The sequence below is a fragment of the Rhizopus microsporus genome, assembly GCF_002708625.1.
Source record: "Rhizopus microsporus ATCC 52813 unplaced genomic scaffold scaffold_9, whole genome shotgun sequence".
Taxonomy (NCBI): domain Eukaryota; kingdom Fungi; phylum Mucoromycota; class Mucoromycetes; order Mucorales; family Rhizopodaceae; genus Rhizopus; species Rhizopus microsporus.
Window position 1 is genome coordinate 763,186 of NW_019671924.1, and position 19,713 is coordinate 782,898.

The 19,713-nt window shown below is 38.3% G+C and overlaps 8 protein-coding genes across 8 annotated transcripts; 5 read left to right on the forward strand and 3 right to left on the reverse strand.

Annotated features, from left to right (window-relative positions):
* Nucleotides 1-3,268: 3,268 nt before the first annotated feature.
* On the reverse strand, nucleotides 3,269-4,370 carry RHIMIDRAFT_292366 (uncharacterized protein). The gene is made up of 3 exons (XM_023613886.1): nucleotides 4,066-4,370; nucleotides 3,810-4,004; nucleotides 3,269-3,759 (listed from the first exon to the last, which is right to left on the reverse strand). The coding sequence occupies exons 1-3, from the start codon at nucleotides 4,351-4,353 to the stop codon at nucleotides 3,442-3,444; spliced, it is 801 nt and encodes a 266-aa protein (XP_023465968.1). The 5' UTR covers nucleotides 4,354-4,370; the 3' UTR covers nucleotides 3,269-3,441.
* A 10-nt stretch (nucleotides 4,371-4,380) lies between these two features.
* RHIMIDRAFT_227220 (uncharacterized protein) lies at nucleotides 4,381-5,252 on the reverse strand. Its single transcript, XM_023607589.1, has 3 exons — nucleotides 5,081-5,252; nucleotides 4,761-5,034; nucleotides 4,381-4,709 (listed from the first exon to the last, which is right to left on the reverse strand). Exons 1-3 carry the CDS (start codon nucleotides 5,175-5,177, stop codon nucleotides 4,487-4,489), a joined length of 594 nt encoding a protein of 197 aa, XP_023465969.1. The 5' UTR covers nucleotides 5,178-5,252; the 3' UTR covers nucleotides 4,381-4,486.
* Nucleotides 5,253-5,347: 95 nt separating this feature from the next.
* On the forward strand, nucleotides 5,348-5,746 carry RHIMIDRAFT_292368 (uncharacterized protein). The gene is made up of 2 exons (XM_023613887.1): nucleotides 5,348-5,483; nucleotides 5,535-5,746. The coding sequence occupies exons 1-2, from the start codon at nucleotides 5,416-5,418 to the stop codon at nucleotides 5,686-5,688; spliced, it is 222 nt and encodes a 73-aa protein (XP_023465970.1). The 5' UTR covers nucleotides 5,348-5,415; the 3' UTR covers nucleotides 5,689-5,746.
* A 78-nt stretch (nucleotides 5,747-5,824) lies between these two features.
* Nucleotides 5,825-9,088, forward strand: RHIMIDRAFT_292369 (RhoGAP-domain-containing protein). The gene is made up of 8 exons (XM_023613888.1): nucleotides 5,825-6,877; nucleotides 6,931-7,029; nucleotides 7,084-7,191; nucleotides 7,241-7,351; nucleotides 7,402-8,110; nucleotides 8,166-8,303; nucleotides 8,357-8,818; nucleotides 8,867-9,088. The coding sequence occupies exons 1-8, from the start codon at nucleotides 5,897-5,899 to the stop codon at nucleotides 8,989-8,991; spliced, it is 2,733 nt and encodes a 910-aa protein (XP_023465971.1). The 5' UTR covers nucleotides 5,825-5,896; the 3' UTR covers nucleotides 8,992-9,088.
* Nucleotides 9,089-10,284: 1,196 nt separating this feature from the next.
* Nucleotides 10,285-11,007, forward strand: RHIMIDRAFT_284493 (uncharacterized protein). Its single transcript, XM_023613187.1, has one exon. The coding sequence runs from the start codon at nucleotides 10,330-10,332 to the stop codon at nucleotides 10,546-10,548; it is 219 nt and encodes a 72-aa protein (XP_023465972.1). The 5' UTR covers nucleotides 10,285-10,329; the 3' UTR covers nucleotides 10,549-11,007.
* A 687-nt stretch (nucleotides 11,008-11,694) lies between these two features.
* RHIMIDRAFT_284496 (uncharacterized protein) lies at nucleotides 11,695-12,097 on the forward strand. The gene has a single exon (XM_023613188.1). The coding sequence runs from the start codon at nucleotides 11,771-11,773 to the stop codon at nucleotides 11,993-11,995; it is 225 nt and encodes a 74-aa protein (XP_023465973.1). The 5' UTR covers nucleotides 11,695-11,770; the 3' UTR covers nucleotides 11,996-12,097.
* Nucleotides 12,098-13,501: 1,404 nt separating this feature from the next.
* Nucleotides 13,502-14,838, reverse strand: RHIMIDRAFT_313724 (uncharacterized protein; the record flags this gene model as incomplete). The annotated part of the gene is made up of 6 exons (XM_023614885.1): nucleotides 14,788-14,838; nucleotides 14,375-14,720; nucleotides 14,207-14,322; nucleotides 14,039-14,158; nucleotides 13,717-13,976; nucleotides 13,502-13,656 (listed from the first exon to the last, which is right to left on the reverse strand). Exons 2-6 carry the CDS (start codon nucleotides 14,546-14,548, stop codon nucleotides 13,502-13,504), a joined length of 825 nt encoding a protein of 274 aa, XP_023465974.1. The 5' UTR covers nucleotides 14,549-14,720; nucleotides 14,788-14,838.
* On the forward strand, nucleotides 14,636-15,360 carry RHIMIDRAFT_238082 (uncharacterized protein; the record flags this gene model as incomplete). Its single annotated transcript, XM_023608885.1, has 3 exons — nucleotides 14,636-14,750; nucleotides 14,804-15,019; nucleotides 15,074-15,360. The coding sequence occupies 3 exons, from the start codon at nucleotides 14,636-14,638 to the stop codon at nucleotides 15,358-15,360; spliced, it is 618 nt and encodes a 205-aa protein (XP_023465975.1).
* Nucleotides 15,361-19,713: the final 4,353 nt, after the last annotated feature.

Below are 19,713 nucleotides of genomic sequence, written 5' to 3' on the forward strand. Positions count from 1 at the left end.
CTAACACTTTTTTTTTTTATGAAAGTGTGGACTTAATTTCCAGACTGTTGCGATACCCGCGCCAAAGAAACAAAGAACGTTCGTATCGCCAATGGTTTGTTCGTCTACCAGGACAAAAGAAGTGAGCACAGATCATATTTCATCTGCAGTAAGAAATTTGTCCGGCAGAGAATCTCTCTCGAAAATGGAGAGCCAAAAGTTGAGTTTGAGAGGGCAGCTCACAAAGAGGTGGTATGTTTCAATGTCTTGTTGACAGAGCCTGCACAACGCAGAGGTGGTCACGCTGGGATTCCAGGCATGTAGCCATGTAACAGGCGAAACCATGGTGTAAAGGTCTTGGAAGGTATAGTCAAGGACCATAAAGTTTGCCAGTACTGAGATCGAAGAAGCAGCGAGCGAGGCAGATCCAAAGGCGGGTGTCGAATGTATGTGGGAAAATTGTGATCTTTATGCCAAAAGAATCAGATAGCTCATTAAACACGACTTGTATCTTTACCTATCAATATCACATGCAATATTTCGTATGTAGGGAATACCTAAGCTACTTACATAATACATTGTGGTGAAATCCAAGTTATGGCGTGTTCGTATTGCGAACTTCTATCACAGGAGATAGAGGAACAACTTCATTTGTAGGAAGAGCAGAAGCTTCCACGACCATAGCCTGAACCTTGTTTACAGGGTAGTTGCGATCTCTTGGATTGTAGTTAAAACTTCTTCGAAATGCTTCTATCGCTTCCATTAGCAAAGCAAATGCGCAATGGATGAAGAGTGTAGTTCTTCTACATTAAGTTATCAAAATAATTAAACTCCTATCATTTATCTACCAAAGTCTTATTACATTCCTCGAAAAAGACAAGTGTATGATACATGGGGGCCTCACCTTCAGTATTCATATACATGCGTTTGGCAAATATAACCCCGTTACAACAGTGGTTATGACATATCTATCCATTTGGATGGGAATAAAGAAAGAAAGAAAAAAGCTGTCAACTGTCAAATATAAGAACAAGGTCGAAAACTATAGACAGTTATGGAAGAGAAAAATGATAATGCTATTGAAAGATATACAAGCAAATAAATGAGGTTTAATTTGGTTTACATGTAAGGCGTTTTGAAGTTCTATAATATTTATGAAAGCAAAAATAGCAGCAAAAATTGTGCAATTTAATTCTCTTTTATATCCATCACGTCACTCTTCCTGGATGTGAGATCCGAATACATATCTAAGTTGCCAAAGCGTATGGTATTATCCGTATTATTGTCAATGTTAGTTGAAGCACTTGTTACAGCAGTACTTGTTGTTTGCAAACCTTGCAAACTTACTTTAAGTACGCTGCTCCCATTCGTCGTTGGCACTTCAAACCTCGTTTCGAAAGAGTGCTTGGGTTTACCAAAGATACTGGAGTGTTACCAGAAAGTAGAATCGTATTTTTACAATTTTTATAATACAATTTATACGTAAAAGTGACAAGTCAGCGCGACATCTCTTTTTGGAAACAGTGTGCTTGTTTAGTTGCGTCTAGCATGACATAGTTATTACCATGAGCAAACACGCACACACGCACACGCATATATATACATATATATACCTTCGATTCGTACATAATGGTTCAGTAGCTCGACAATCTCTTCTGTAGAGCATCCTTCCGCAACGACATTGTCGCCCCAGTTTCTGATACAGTGACTGTAAATAAAAATCTTAGGTGATCCTTAGTCACAATCTGCGGTGAGGTATTGATTGTAGTTAGGGCTGTTGTTAGTACTCGTGTAAATGTGTAGAATAAAAGCAAAGAAGCGATGAGTCTCTGTTTTATCCTTTTATTAGAAGAGGAAGAGGTCGGAGTACTAATTAAGGAACATGTAATTAAGTCAAATGTAATCTCACACGTAAAGATTAGTATTAGACGTAGTCAAATACGACATACGAGCTTAACTGTGATACCTTTTGTTGTAATTTCTCTAATATTTACGTTTAGAGGTGCATGCAACATTCCACTTTTATCAATCCAGCTATTGACAGATATGCACCTAGGACAACATCTTTAAGAATGACTACTACTTTGTGATAAGCCCTCAATATTTACCCTTGATTGAGTGAGCCGAACCAATTTTAAAGTTTTTAATCATATGATCAATAATAACAGGATGATAAGAATTGGTAACTAGCGTATAATTTTGATTTGCGATCGTCAGTCTACCTCGCATCCTTCCATTCTGGTAAAGTGCTATTGTAGGAAGAGAAGAAACAGCGAAGTTGAAGATTTCAGCAGTTAAACGCATAGTTAAAGAAATTAGCAAGAAGAAGACATAAACATAAAAAAAAAAAAAAAAAAGAAACGAGTATTTATCTAAAGGAGTACTTTGACAACATTTTTTTAAATATATCTTTCTATCTAAAATGATCAATGACTACAGTCATTCTTCTATTCTAAGCTTGGAAAATCGTAAAGTTGTAAACACCTCATATTTTCTCAGCGTTCATGACTTGAACGAGTATCTGGATGAAGCAGAAAAGTTTTTTGAAGATCGAACCCTCAGACATACCCTTAATGTCTTATTAGAAAAGGCTTCTCCTTGCTTCTCTGGCGATAGCTTAACAGTCAAACAGTGCAAGTCTTCAGCCAAACATATCTTTCAACAAAAGATAAATTCCAAGTCAACCTGGGCATCCACTATAGACTGAATTGAACGATATAAAACCATTGTCAATAACTTTCTTACTTTCTAATTAACATACGATGCTTCCAATGATGTTGATGTGCCAAGTGAAACCAATCTGTATGCCAAACCTTAATGTTATATGAAATAATCACACCTTATACAGAAGGAAATGAAACCCCAAGACAAAGCATCAAGCAGTTATGTCCATCGAAAGTTACAAGAGCTTCCTTTTGTCAAGAAATTGAGCAAGTACAGATCATTAAAAAACATCTTGATCGCTATCAATTCCGACAAGGCAATGAATATAACAAGCAAACTAGGAAGTATTGATAAAAAGGATATTAATGCTGTTCAAATCTTTATCAAAACAATACAAGCAAGAATTCAAGACAAGGCTTTCATACTCTCAAATACATTGGCCCTCGAGGATCAAGGTACGGTGTAGAATCGCCTGTGAGCAGTGCATTAAAAATATATGGTATCTTTGTTTACAAATCAAAGCATATCAATGAAAGTCCTTCCCTTCTTCAAAAGACTTACAAAAGACCAACGGTACTCCTGGATTTAATGCGTTATCCATAACGGCAGTGCATTCCTTAACGCCTCGGTAAGTATAAAACGAATAATATATTATTTTTTATTCATTAATCTTCTAGTTAGATTATTCTCACTACCACTTTAATAATAATCTTTCAGTTATCCTCTTTTGAAGAAAACCTGTATAATTTATTGTGTGGAAATCAAGACGACACTTTTTTTACATAATATTTTTAAATTCTAAGCAGATGTATCTACAATAACGAATTTCTTTGTGGGTTTCGTAGATTCATGACTAGTACTTGTAGATTTAGGTAAGCTGAAATCTGCTTGTCCAAGCTCAATCATTCTGTTTTCCAAATCCTTGAAAGGTATGCGGTTAAGTACTTTAGCTGCATCTTCTGGTCCAAAGTGAGCGTCTTCCTTTAATGATTTAAACTTGGGCTTGCCAACATTAGGGAATACATCGACTAAAGGCTCCTTTAATAATTCAGTTCGGTTATCTACGCCCATGAGTTGTTCCATTCCCTTTGCAAACTTTCTTTGTAAGGGGATTCCCTATGCATATGGTAAGATACTTGATTTAACATTAAAGACAGAATATTTACATTCATTTCTAAATCCTTTTCAACTTGCTTGAGCTTCAAAATGGCTTCTACACGTTTTAAAGAGATATTGTATTTTGTTGCCAGTTTGCGAACTGACCAATTTTGTGGATCAGAGACATATTGATCATATATTTCTTGTTTAGTAGCATCAGCAAGAGGAGGTCTTGGTTGGAATAAAGGGTTATTAGGAAAAGGCTAACAAAAGAAAGAGAGAGAGAATTAAGAACTGATGTCACAAAGAAAGAGGGTATCTTACTGTGGTTGCCAGATAGTTAGTTGTACCCTCTGAAGGACGACTGAATTTATAACCCACTTCCTTCATCCATTCGTGAAATCTACGTCGTCTTCGGGACAGTTTGACAGGTTCTACTTCTTCAGTAGATTCAGCTGTTTCAACTTCAGGGGTCTTTGATCCTTCTTCTTCATTTAAGCGAGCTGAAAAGGAAATGAATCGTTGACTGCAGCACAAGTTGCTTTTGGAAGCAGTTGTTAAAATGGCGTTATTTTTTAAGAATGGTGAAAGACACACTCGAGTGGCCTGCATGGTTAATGATCAAGAAGGGGAACACACCAAAGAGTAGCCCTTGTTTAGAGGACAGCAAACATAGGAAAAGCCACGAGTTGTTACTCGTTTTCGTCCTGAGACTTAATTTTGATCAATTACAAAAAAGGAATATTTATTGAGAGACTTTGGCCTTTGCAGCACGAATAACACATTGAGTCAATGGCTCTGATAGCTGAAAGATACCTTTTCCAGAGATCAAACGATGAGCAGGCATAGGTTGATATGTTCCTTCTTGTATAACGCCATTCACTAACTGAACACTACCAACGATATCTTCAGGAAAATTAATACGTCCCCAAGCAGGTGGATCACGTTCATCACCAATGTGCATCCAACTAATACAATATTAGAATATGCAAAAGGTTTGCCCCTTTGTCATTTTTTACCCTTCTTTTTGCCAATCTGCCATTGCCTTCAAGTTGGTATCGTTTACTTTATGAATATTTTCTTTGAGCGTCTTTGTTAAAAAATCTGCAAATTTTCCATTTTCAACAAATGTCCTTGTGTTCAATGTATCAGTTGAAGAAGACCAGCCAATGATCAATTCTGGGTAGTCTTCTATTGAACGTTGACCCAAGTCATCATCTGATACATATGAAATAGCATATTTTTGAGTTTTATTCTCTGAATTTATTGTGTGTGCATACAGATTAGGATGTGCTTTTTAACTGATTAACATGATGCAATTTATCAACAGCCGACTTACAACGAATGGGCTCACTTTTGAAGAGAACAGAGCTTGTGTAAAATAAGCGTGAATAAGGTTGCTTGAAAGTACCAACTCGTGCAACTAGTTTCTGCATATTTTGAGTAAAAAAGAACAAATAAAGCTCACAGACAACGTGTGTTTATGTCAAAAATGACGGAGAGTAAATTTGATCAAGCAAGAATAAATGAAAAAGAAAAAAATAATGAAAAATAGCAATCATATGACAATAAAACTTACACTTCTTCATCTCAGATGTAACCTGAACAAAGTATAAAAGGTTCATTTTTTGATCTCTCTCTCTTTTTTCCACCTTTTACTATTATTCTCTAAAAATGAAATTCTCTTTTGTTCTTCTTACTGCTCTCGTCATCTCTTCCGTCAATGCTGCTGAATCAAACACGTAAGGGGGGGTTTATATGTTTTTTGGTTTTTTGATCTGACTATAGAACAGGACTGTATCAAACCCATTAGGTGGAACAGCTGCCACTGCTAGTATCACTGTGAATAATCCCAATCCTGGAAAAAGTGGTGCTGTTCAATTAAGCTCTGGTATCGCTCTAACTACTTTGGCATCTACAGCCGTTGCTGCTTATGCTCTCTTTTAAAATCTATACTTTTAATCTACCAATACTAATAATAAACTTTAATTTTCTATTGTTCACTGAAAAAGATAAACTATTTCATTTACCGACGCTCCTTGTCAACTGGATTTTTACTTCATTTCTTCTCCGGTGTGTCTCTATTTTTTTGTCGCTCTTCTTTCGCTCTTTTATCAATTTATTTTCATATACAGTCTTCTTGCATTATTATACCATGTCATCAGGCGATATAGAAGTACAGCCTTCAATCGCTCATTACAAGACAATAGAAAAATATCGCCAACAGAATGAACAATATTGCAGAATTATCGAAAAACAAAAAGGCGTCATCAAATGTTTAAAGGAGTCATTGATGCATTTGTCAAGTGAGAACGAAAGCTTAAAAGAACACAATAAGCAACTTCAGGCACTTGCCTCGGTTAGGCATATACCGGAAGCCGACCATCAAACAGACAAAAGAATTGTACAACATCAATCTACAGAGCGTGATCTTCATAAAGATTTAGTCATCCAAAAAGCATTGACTCCTCCTCCAAAGTCTCCATTTCGTTCCAACGAGAATAAAGTGGATAGTCATTCAAAGGGCCCATACACAAGTCATCAGCCCCATTTGGTTAAAAGACCCCCTGTCCTGAACTTGGCCTCTTCCAATTATGCTCCTCGATACTTGCTTAATAAAACCAACAAAGAATCATCCACACCATTACAATCATCATCATCACAATTACCCACGCCTGCTTCTTCATCCATCAGTTCACCACTTTACACAACATCCGTATTCAGCCACCATCCTTCATCATCTACACTTGAACACAATAACTTAAATTCTGTAAACGACGTGAAATGGACGGATATGGAAATACACAAGAATCAGTACAACCATACTCCTGCTTCTTCTCATTTTGATATTTCCAAAAATAAACAAGACATATACACCAGAGGCGAGCCTTCTACGCCCGTCATACCACGAACACCTCGGTTTGATTCTCTGGCGATAACCCATTTGGAAAAGTTAACCCTTAACAACCTATGTAATGTCTTTATTGATGTTGTCAGTTCCACTGTGTTCATTGACGAAAAAGGCAAAGGGACACCTGTGTTCACAATTAGCGTATATCAGAAAAATAATGATGTCAAGAATGAAATTTGGAAAATAGAAAAGACATTGAATGACATTCAAATGTTGGATAAACAAGTACGTTTTGACTTTGATTTAACCGTTTGCTCTTTCTAATCGTTTATGCTTAGTTAAAAGAGAGTAATCCAGCTCATGGTAGCCTCCTAAAAAAGTTGCCAGAAAAGCCATTGCTGAACGCCCATGCCCCGGCCAAGGTGGACGAAAGAAAGGTAATAAAAAAAAAAATCTCAATCGTACATTGTTCTGATAAAAGGGTCTCATAGCGTATTATCGAGGAATACTTGCAGCATGCAGTGTCATTAAGATGTATAAACGAAACAAGTCTATTAGAGTTTCTTAATTCTTCAATTATTGGAGATGCATCTCAAAAGGTACAGTCATTGTCGATTTATTCTCTTTTTTCTTATTATCTTTTTCTAGAAATGTAGCATTAAAGAAGGATATCTTACTAAAAAAAGAAAGAACATCGGTGGCTGGATATTACGATACTATATCTTATGCAATGATGGCTCACTGACATATTATGAAAATGCAAGTACGAATGACATACTTTGTATTTTTACTAACTCCTTCGTAAACAGAAAGACGGACAACTCTTGGGCACTATCAACTTGAAGAATTCGCAAATATGGTGTTACACAGCTAATGAATCACAGCAGGATGATTACCGCCACGCGTTTGTACTTCTTGAATATAAATCCAGCAACAACATGCACAAGCACATACTTTGTGCTGATTCTGATGAAGAAAGGGATCATTGGGTTACCAGTCTGCGAAATGCATCACAATATTTGTATAACAGTGAAAGGAATGCAAGCGGCCTCTCAGATCTAAGTTATGATAGTGAGGATATTTCATCGCCTTCACTTGCAGGAAGCCTTAAAGTCGTGGACAAAAAATTACCAGATATGCGTAATTCTCTTAACTCGTCATCATCAAAGGACCCGCTTAGCCCAAGATCGTCAGTCTCGGACCAGACAGGGATTGGGATTCATATAGCATCTAGACAGCATCTACATTCAGTTGGTTACAAACCAAAGGAACTAAACAGTATAAAGAATGAGCATGAATTTATGCTCAATCCAACGCCTGCAGCCCATGGCGTCTTTGGTGTTCCTTTGCAAGATGTTGCCGATAAAACAAAGATTTCGGATCAGTGTATGCTGCCAGCTATTGTATATCGTTGTATAGAGTACTTGGAAATCAAAGGCGCACTACAAGAAGAAGGCATATACAGAATGAGTGGAAGTGTGTTGGAGATCAAAGGCCTCAAGAGGAGGTTCAGCGACGGTACTTGAAACTTTTATTTTACTATTATTATACTCACAGCATAGCTTCTATATAGAAGGCGATGTTGATCTTTTAGGCCAAGATCAGCACCACGATCTTCATGCTGTAGCAGGTCTACTCAAGATGTGGTTACGTGAACTTCCAGAAAACATCTTTACAGAAAGTTTATTGAGCGAGTATCTACGCACTTGTGGTAAGTGAACGTTTTTTATTGCTTTTTTTCCTCATCCTTATTTGCTTGGGTAGAAGCTTCAGATCAACAGGCAAAAATACACGAGTTGGGCCGACTTATCTCACTTCTCCCACTTGTAAACTATGCACTTTTACGCTTCTTGTGTGCACATCTGATCCGCGTTGTGCAAAACTCAAACAAGAACAAAATGACTTTGTCCAACATTTGTGTCGTCTTTTCTGCTACCTTGGCCATTCCTTCTCATATGCTTCGAATGATGCTAGTCAAGTTTGACTATATCTTTTGGACCGACTCTTGTTATCCTCAAGAAAACGAAAATGCTAAAGCTTCTGGAGAGCAAGTCTTTCCTACAGAAGATACGCTAAAGATATACATGCAAGACCTAAGCTCACAGGAGCACTTGTCTAATGAGTCTACGGATTCGCTGGCCCTTAAAGCTCGCTTATCAAGAAATAGTGCATACTACCGAAACAGTACGCCTAAACATTTTATGATATTAGAAGAACAATTAGAAGGTAAGTGTGATTTTTAGAAGGACTTGTCAGTTATTCAACGTTTATCAGAAATAGATAATGATTCCTTCTTGAATGATGAAGGTTCTTATTATTTCAGTGACGGCGAGCTTGAAGTAGCGTACTTTGCTGAAAGGTCTAGCGCCAGTAGTAAGAATATCAGGCACTCTTCTTAATTAACTTTCTTAAATGCATTTTTGTAAATACTCAACATTGCTCTGGAAGCATGTTCATCTTTTTAATTACCTAATGAATTTTTTAAAACAACTCGCGCATATAGCTAATATATGCGCTTAATAAAGATAACTATTAATGCACTATTTGATACAAGAAATGACTGAAAACATCCTAATGTCATTATATTGATTTTTTCAGATCTGTAACAGTGCTAATACCATTATGGCCGTCTAGATAGCCTATCAACGCTTAACTTGCTTCACATACATAACGATAAGACCATGGTATAATTTTGGTTTTCACAGATTAAGCCAGGAAATAAAAACGGCTTAAAACTTGCAAATCGTTTGGTATTCTGTACACAACAGGCTCGTGCTCTCTAAATTTTGCAGGTTTAACAAAAACATCAAGAGAATCCCTCCAAAGCCATCGTCGTAGCCCAATAGCTTCTGCTGCACTTGTGAATGCTTGTAAGTAAAGGCTTATAGGTCATAAAGTAAGAGCAAAACCCTTTTTCCTTTAAACACTTATTGACAGTGTCGGGAAGAGCGAACTTCAACACGTTACTCTTTGTGCTTCTTTATGATTCTTTTTTGTTATCTACTGTGAGATGTCAAGAGACTCGTTAATCGCAATGGTAATTTCTGCCGCAGTTGTGCTGATCAATAATGCGATCATCATACGCTTTCGATTTATCAAGTTTACCTTTTTATTCATTCAGCTGAAAATGAACCATTCATTATTGATAAAATGGTTTCTATAAACGAGTTTTGATCAAGAAATGTAAAAGAGAATCTGGTCACTTGCAGATTATTGCTGTTAGTAAAGCATTTGATATTCCAGTAACGTCGTCTATTTGGATGACAGAATAGGGAGAACAAGGCAGTTGTACATGAGTTATGGCCAACAGATGAATTGGAAAGAACAACGGCTCCCAATCAAGTTACTTTATAGACCAAGTTAATAACAATAAAAACACCTTGCTATATTCACGTATTTACTAAATTGTAATATTTTCTATCAAAAATAATTTCTTGAACATTGCATAAACGTACGCTTATAATTGATTAAATAGTTTATTGAAATAAAATGAAATCATAGTTATAAACATATATGTGGATAAGGGGAGGTTATCATTAGACTAAACGACAGTTTACCAAGATTCTAATTGCATAAAAATAGGTTTATGCTCCTGGAGCTATTTTATCAAAGGGTAAAAGTTGCCAAGCGCATGCTGTATTTTTGATAAATTATACCGTTTGGCATATAAAAAGAGGCACACTTTTGTTTAGTTTTTTTTTTTTTCCATTATTAACCACTCTTATTTTCTTTAACTCATGTCTAAAACCTTTAATTGTCTTTTTGATGCTTTCTCTTTTGCTTCTCCCGTCGTTCGTCATCCTCTGGCCAAGAAAGTGGCTTTGACTACTTACCAAGTACTCAAGAAGCTTACTCCTATTCTTGCCGTTGCTCTTCTGGAAGTTGCTTTTCTCCTTGTAGAAAAGTCTGCCGAGTGTGCTGGTTCTTTCGCCATGATTATGATGGAAGATATATAAAGGGCGGAAAAAGTGAACCTGCTTGACCATCTTTTTTGGAAACAGTGGAGAGAGAAGGAAGAATGAAGAAATGGTGGTATGTAAAATGACTGTCTGGTGCAAACAATTGTCGTCTGCTCTTTATCAAGTGAATTTGCTCATGAGCATTCTTCTTTACGACGGTCTAGGCGCATTGGGTAATCCTGGCAAACAAACATACAGCACTCTGAGGCATTACTTGGGCATACGTATGGTACTGGGCTGGGTAAGTATATTTTGGTCATAGCAGGGCACCAAAAGAAAACAAGCTACCTTTGTACATGTCTCGTTTACCAAATGTAAAGTTATTTTAAAGAATAAATTAAATCATTTTGATAAGAATTGTGTTATTAGCTTGACACAACACTAAAAGTCTGAATTGCCTTTTATTTTGGCAAATGCTTGGTGCACTCAAAAAATGTACTCAAAAATAGGCTAGTGCTACGGACGCTTCCTTGGGGCGCTACATGTAGAGACGCTATACAATTTTACACTACTAAATTTTCTGCCTAACCTAAGGCTGTCTAGTTCATTCTCTCTGGTATAAAGTATGAATTTATCATAGTTACACATGAATGATCTTGCACCTTTGCTGATCAAACTGATAACATAAAATTAAAATACAACAATAACAACATTTCTTTCTTATCTCTTCTTCTCCTTGGAAAGAAACAGTCTAAGACGGCAACATTTAAAGTCATGTTTAGCTTGACGCTACACATTGGATAGTTTTGTTGGACTTCATCATAGGCCGACTCTCAAAAGCCTCACATAGACTTTAGCCCAAAGCCTTTTTCTTATATATTTTCATTGATAATCAGCTAAAACCTCTGGACATTTCATTTTTCGGGCTAAAAATCAACTTGTTCTTTTTTTGTAATAGATTTATTTTCATTGTAAAAATAAGTAGAAACGTTCGAATAAAAGAATATTATCATACTCATTATGTTTAGGCAACTGAAACAAACCATTCAAGTTCGACAGGGTTGTCAGATGAGAGGATAATCGCCTCCTCTCCAAATTCAGAAGCAATGCGATGTTTGTAGTTGTTATAGCTGTAGTAGTAGTAGTAGTAGTAGTAGTAGTGAGAATAGATAGAAAGTACAATAGGAGTCTTTATATTTCTTTTATTTGGAAGAATAAAGATGAAAGATATTAAAAATGATTATAGGGTTTGTAATTACTATTGTGATTAGTCAGTTTTATGTTATTGATATGTACCTTCTGGGTCTCACCAGCGCTTCAAGGCTCGATTGTGCTTCCCCCGCCTCGCCGAGTGCTTCCTTTCCCACCTTCAGGCAGTCAGCCTCACACTACCAAAAACATAGCCTGTGGATGGCTTCCGTTTGTCCTTCCTATTCCTCGATTTGCGTCCTTCCTCTCTACGATCGTTTACAAATCCCCTGCATTTATTGTTCTATGCGATTGACCCACTGCCCATGGATTTCTCGCCTGTGGTACCTAATGCCAATACTTGTCTGCAACTTCCCGTATCAGCTGCTGTACGTACTCTTTCTAACATTACTCTTACACGTTCCTTGTCTCAATTGCGCCTTTCCACATTTTCCATTCAGAACCCCAATTCTCATCCCTTACGTGTAAGATGCCAACATGAACTGTATATTCATCCCATCCTCTCCCGAAAGGTTTTAGGTATGATGATTCGGAATAATCAAATTCTCCTGTTCGAATTCTTGGTGCAACCTTTCATTCCCGCTGCATATGCTCCATTTATTTGTATAAAATACCACTGTCTTTCACGCCGTTTTTTTATACAGGGTAGGCCCATATAATGGTTCTTTTCAATCTATCAGGTACCAACGTTGCATGTTGACCTGTCTAAGGCACAACATGATTGGTCTAAAGGGTATCAGGTATCTCGGATCTAAATGGCAGGTACTGCGTATTACCTGCTGCCTCAGAGTATACAGATACAGATCTATTATATACATCTGCAACTAATTGAGGACCATCCAGGGAATCGAGCCAACAATTAAGTGGAGGAGCAGAATTTGTAATTACTATGCGTGAGCATAGGGAGGTCTGTTCATAGATGGCATATATCCTATATGATGGGTGAACTCAAGGTCGGCTTGATCTGCTGTTGTTGAATAGCAACAGAGATGACGAATACAGCTATTTTGATGGTTGTTGCCGCAGTGCCATAGCTATGACTTGACCCTCACTAGGCAATTCAACCGCTTATGAGGGCGATAAAAAAAAGGGTTCGCTATGCGTGAGCATAGAGAGGTCTGTTCATAGGTGGCATATATCCTTGCTGGCTGTAGTGTGAAGATGAGCCCCCATTACCTGCTTTTTTTTTTTAAAAAAAAAGGGGTATTTAAACTATTAGTCTTTTGCTTAAATAATATAGCCTTTAATGCCCTTATATACTAGGAAAGATATCCGGTCAAGCCTCAGGAATTTCTCTGTGTCAACTGCCAATACGCTTACTTTTTGGTCTCTTTACTTGGTTGATTCTTCTTAATTGATTCCACTTTGGTTGGTCCTGCTTGGTTGGTCCTGCTTGGTTGGTCCTGCTTGGTTGGTCCTGCTTACCGTGTATTCCACATAAATTAAACAATGAAGGCAATGCTCAATTGTCAAGCCATGTTCTTTAAACCCTCTTATGTCACATATAAACAAAACCTCTAACTGTAAAGCGTCTAATTCCCAGTTCTTTGACAAACACTTGTAAATAAATACTGCATTTTATATAGCGAATGTTATATATTTTTTTTAACAAAAGAGATGCTTTTATTCGGACTTTTTTTGGGGGGCTCCTAAAAGACTTGACATAAAGCTGCCTTCGTGCTGGAGGCGTTCCAGGAGTGGCGGCTTTCATCAAAAACTCCAAGCATTGTTTGGAGGATTTATCCACCAATTCCTAATATTCTTGACAGTTAGTAAAGCAAATACAATTATCTATTTGGTATTAAAATTTAACCTTCAGAGTGATCAACACGTTAAAGCACTGGTCCAAACGACTTAGATCAAGATTGGAATGAGGAATTAAAAATTCGCCAATCTCAAATAGTCTATACATATGTGTATAGACTAAATCCATGGCGTATACCGATGCCTTGTGTTCTAATTACAATGTAACTTTCAGTTTATCTTGTGTAAAAATATCCCTAGCCCTTCACTTACCGCTAATAAGCATTCCAAAGACTGGGATTTCGGTAGGGCAATCTTTCCACAGCAAATGGTCAATCTCATCCTTCAGCAAGTTACAGAGTTTTGTAAAATCAGGGTGATATATGTGATCCTCTGTAACTATTTTAGGACCCTTGACTTCAACGTGGATTATTTGCTGTTCGTAGTCGTTGTAAATGACCTTATATCCTCCATTTGACTTACGGCCTAGTCCACCCTTTCTTGTTTTGCTCCCCAATGCTTCTTCGTCGGAACTAACAATGAATACAAATTTAAAGTTAATTCACCTAGTTTGTAAAATGTATAAATAACCTACCCAAAATAAGCGAAATGTTTGGTCTCTTTGAAGAAAGACGACAGAAGAGGAGTGACAAATCTTGCTCTGAATTTGTCTTCTAGATGGTGAGAGCCGCAGACGGATTCCAGTTCCCTTATCCTATAACGAATTAGCTACTCACTTTAAATGGAGCCATTTTAACCTTACATGTTAGCTACAGCTTCGCTCATCATCGCTTCTAGTTGCTTGCGAGAATCAGCTGTCAGATCGAACGCCATATCGAACGCCATCTTTCTGGCCAACCTGGCGTCTTTCATGGCCGTCTATTAAATAGATTAGAAATAATGTCCATGTGCTAAAATCACAATACAATACCTTGTATACTTTTCTTAGATGTCCGATTTGAAAATAATCAACTTGAGCTTCGTCAAAGAAAGGGGCGAATTTAGTTTCCAATTCATTTATCATCTGTTCATACACTTCTTTGTCGATTCCATATTTATTATTCTTCTTGGAAATAAAGAATATCCCGTTCAATGCACTATACATATTATAGATTCAGTGTTAGATATTCAATACTGCTATAGTTTATGAAACACTGGCATCTCTAGCCTGAATGCAAAGGCCTTCTTGGCTATGCCGATCCACTGTGACTTAATAAGTCCCACTGAACGTCCTTCCCACTGTTACATGCTCGACATTCTGCAAACACTGTCTCCTGCTAATCCAGGATTTCACAAGATTCTAATCAGTGATATTATCATCCATGACCCTCAGACTGCGCTAACCTTCGCCTGCGGACAGCTAACGAGTATCCTCGCTTTCTACAGCTTTATCGTAAAACTACTGCTTTACTCCTTCAAGGACACGTTCTACTGTCTTCTGTCTTCCTGCCTTTGTACATCTCCGGAAGTGCTTCTACGACTGACCTAGATGCGGTCACCAGATTGACACCTCTTTGTCGACCCAGTATTCCTAGAGTGGGTAATTTAGGTCCTCATCTCCGTCCTCAGTCTTATCGTAAGTATTTATTGTCACAAAGAGCCTTGGAACGGAAACAATACGGACCTGTAGCGTCTCCTGTATCATGGACGCCTTCTGACGACTACCGCTCCTTCCAGCAGCGCGAAATGCGTGATATCGGTTGCTACATCGAACGATCCCTTGCAAATAACGTTTACATACCCTTATTCCAAGTCAACACCATTCCGTGTCGTGTTCATTCTGTGGTTGCTCTGATGAAACTACGTCTCATTTTTTCTGCAGTTGTCCTCACAAAGTCGTACTGTGAACGCTGGTTCTCCATAAGCTCATTCCAGGATTATCCTGCTCACTTACTCAAATTGAACAATCCATGCTAAACTCTTTTTTTTTCGAGAGTAAACTTTTGGTTCTATCTTTTCTTTCTTTTCTTTGTTTATTTTATAATAGAAAGTTGCTTATTTGTTTGATGTAAAGCCATTGTATTTTTCTTTTTATAATCTTGGTCTTTCCATTATATTCGTTTTAATACTTAAGAAGTCGAAAACTTCACTCAAGGCGGTACGCACCTCATTTGGAAATTGATAAGCTCATCTTAAAAAGTGCTTTCAAACAGTAATTGAAAGTGATTATGATGGTAGCTGATTGTCTAAGAGCTCAGAGAAACTACTGTAGTACGATGACTTGAAAAGTAGAGTTAGTAGAAAAGAACGGGTCTTACAGTAAAAACTGAGGGGCTATCAAAAAAAAAAAGCTGGCTGTTTAAAATTAATTTCACCTATTGCGTGAAACTGATTTCATAGTTTATTGTTAAAAGAAGGTGGCCAATGAAATGTTTACAATGTGAATGGAGGCGAAGCCATGGACGCTGTAGATGAGAAATTGGTCCCTTATTCTATAAATCAGTAGTGCCTTGAAAAACGACTAGTGCAGCAGCAGATCAAAAACAGCCTGAGCAAAGCAAAAATATCTCTATGAAACATTGCATCGAAGAACGCATCTTCTTTTTCATCCATATCAGTATCAAACATTTCATTGAACTTGGATGATAGTAAAATCAGAGTGACGTTAAACGGGAACAAGTGTTTTCGATGTTACGGATACTTAGGAAATATAACTCTTAAACATGTATTAATAATAGCCATGTTAGGCATAACCTAAGATCTAATACATATATCTTGATCCAAAGCAAAACAACCTTGTTTAGTGCTGGTCTTTTTTTGTGCTCCCCCTATTTTATATTTTAAATTCCGTGCTTCCTCATATTGTCAGCGGAACAGCTGCACTTTTATATATATATATTATCTGTCTTTTTTTTTTTACATTTCTTTTTCTCTTTCTCTTATTTGAAAATCCACTTTAGCACTTGGTTCTGATTTATCCATGTCTGAGACACCAAGTGTAAAAAACCGTATATCTTCTTTGGCCGCTGCAGGTCTTTCTGCGACACCTAAAAAGACCACAACTACCAAGACACCAACAGCAGCAACAACACGAGCTACCAAGACGCCGCCTACAAGAGCAGCCACGGCCTCAACCGTTCGTTCCTCTACTGCAACAGCTTCTACTGCACGTTCTACTACTACTGCAAGTGTTCGTGCTTCAAAGACTCCAGGAACAGCAACAACCTCACGAACCACAGCTACAGGAACAACAGCAACCTCACGAGCCACAGCTACGCCCAAACGAACTTCTGCAGCCAGTGCAACATCTCCAACTACACCATCTGTAAGAAAGACCGCGGTGCCATCTACTCGCTCATCTGCAGCCACTGCAGGTACAGCATCCACTACTCGAAAGATAACTTCACCTACTGCTTCTACCACACGTACGTCAAGTGTTCGTCCTAGTTCCATCACATCAACTGCCTCTGTTCGAAGAGCATCTACCGTGACATCTTCCTCAACCGCTCGATCACCCACTGCTTCTACTGCACCTAAGTCCACTGAATTAATAGCGGAGTTAAAGAGCTTAAAGGAAAAGGTATTTAAAAAAATTGCGCTCCAGTAGATTTAGATAGACAATCTAAAAAAAATTATTAGAATGAAGAAATGGAAAATCTGTTGGCAGAAAAACAAGCCGAGATTGATAGCAAAGAGGCTGATCTCAAGGCACTCAAGACAAGACTGGAGCAAATCGAAACTGGCTTGGTTACCCCTGAGGAAGCTGTGACTCCTACGACTAGCACAAAAGAAGAAAATGACAGTGATGAGAGTAAAGTGGCTGAGGAGAACGAGCATCAGGCCAAGATTGAGGCTTTGTCAAACGAGATTGAGCAATTAAAGCAACATATTCAAGAGCTGGAACAGGTCCGTGATGAGCAACTTGAAAAATCAAAGGAAGCCGCTGCTCAATTTGAAGAGGAAAGGGCTGAATTGATCAAAAAGCAAGAAGAGGCAGAGGAAATTCTTCGTGAAAATATGGAAAAGGTCAGGGAAAAATTGGAAGCAGAGAAGCAGGATTTGCATGGCCATATCAAGGAAAAGGAAACAGAAGTGTCTAAACTCAAAAAGGATATGGATGAACTTCGAGAAAGTGTTCAGGTTTGATTGGATTATCCCAAAAAAAAGAATGTGCTTATTTAATTCCGTCATGTAGGACATGCACAAGTCGCATCAAACTCGTTTGACAGGGCTCAGCAACCAATTGAACGAGCAGCATACACTTCAAATAAATGCACTTAAAGAAGATTATGAGCAGCAACTGAATGCCTTGCAAGAATCACTCAAGAAGCTACAAGAGCCTAATGAAGAGAGTGAAAAGGCTATCGAACAAGAAAAGACAAATTTACTAGCTAAGATTCAAGAGCTCGAGCAATTGTCAGCCGAATCCAAGAGTCTGCATGAAAATGAATTGGCAGAATTAAAGACGCAATCAGCTGCACAACTGGATGAATTGATTAGTCGTCACCAGGAGGAACTGGATAAAGTTGCCAATGAGCTAAAAGTAAACAAACAAACCAAAAAATACCATTTTTACTTATGATTTCTTTAAGGTTGAAATCAAAGCACTTCAAGAAAACTATGAAAGTCAAATGGAGACATTGAAGGAAGCTCATCAGGCTGAGATGAGTCAGGTTCAGGCGGCTCTTGATGAAGCCGAGATTAAGCGAGTGAAGGAAGAAGCCGAGGCAAGTTCCATTAGAGTAAATAGATAATGAATCGCTCACATTTTCTTGTTCTTTTAATAGACATCCATTCGGGTTGAATATGAAGCACAAGTAAATGACACCAAGGCTCAGCATGAGGCACTTGTACAGTCATTGAATGAACAACAAGAACGTATCAAAGAAGAAATGCAAAAATTACAGGACGCTCATAAAGAGGAAAAGGTCCGCTTAGAGAAAGAATACGAAACTCTTGTTCAGGAGGCCAAGGAGCAAGAAAAGGTAACAAAAAAGCCTTTTCTTTTTTTTTCTCTTTAATGACTTCTTTATAGTCGCGTATTGAAAACGAGTATCAAGAAAGAATAAAGCAGCTTGAAGAAAGTCACGCGAAGGCACTTGTCGACCAAAGCTCTAGTGCAGAGACCAAACTTTCCTCAGAGATTGAACAGATCCGAGCAGCGCATGCACAGGCTATACAAGAGCTCGAGGAAGCCCATGCTGAAGCTTTGAACGAGGCCAAAAAGACGGCTGTAGTGAACGCTCGTTCAGAGACTGAGCGAGAGATTCGTGCCGAATTCGAAAGTAAGATGGAACAGCTCTCGGCTAGTCATCGTCAAGCCATTGAGCAACTTCAGGCTCATCACAACAGCGGTATGGAAAAACTCGAAAGCGAACTCAAGCTGGAAATTGAGAAGCAAACCAAACTGGCAGCAGAGTATCAGGAGAAGCTAAAGGCCATCGATGCTGAGCGTGATGGTCATTTGGACGATATCCGTAAAGAAATGGAAGAGGCACTAAGAGCCGTCCATCAAGCAGAACTGAATCGATTGTCAGCCGAGCATGAGTCCAAAGTAAACGAGCTGAAGCGTGATTACATCCTTCAACGTGATCGTGACAGAGAGGCCCTTGAGGAAAAGCATCAGAAAGCTATCCAAGAATTAACAGATGCACATCAAAAGGCAGTCAAGGAGATCAAGGACAAACAGACGTCTCAGTTGGAAGAGGCTCGTACGCTTGGTCAGACGAACGATACGAATGAACAAATACTCGTACTACAACAACAAATGACTGAAAAGATGAAGCAGTTGGAACAAGACCACGCAGAGGAATTAGGAGCCCTTAAGCAGCAAAGCGAACAACTCAAGAAGGAACATGAGGCTGCCATTGAAGCACTCAAGGCATCTCACGAGGAGCAGTTGCAGGAAGCAGTGGCTTCTGTCGAAAACCGCTACAAGTCTCAAAGCGACTCAGATGTCTCTGATATGAAGAACAAGTTTGAGGCTGAGATGGAAGAGCTCAAGAAGACACATGCTCAGGAGCTCGAGTCCTTGAAGCAGGGTCATGGCAAGACTGAGAAGGACTGGCAATCCCGAATTGAGGAACTCGAAAAGTCACATGCAGAAATCATTGAAAAATTAAAGCAAGAACACTTGCTCGAAATCAACGAACTGAAGAGTAGTAATGAAAAGCACGTACAGGATGCTCTCAGGGAGCTTGAGAAAGCACACGCATCTCGTTTAGAATCAGACATTGCTGCCTTGACAGCCAAGCATGATGCTGAGATCAGTGCACTTAATGAGCAACACGCACAAAAACTGAACGAGAAGGAAAAAGCATACGAAGAAAC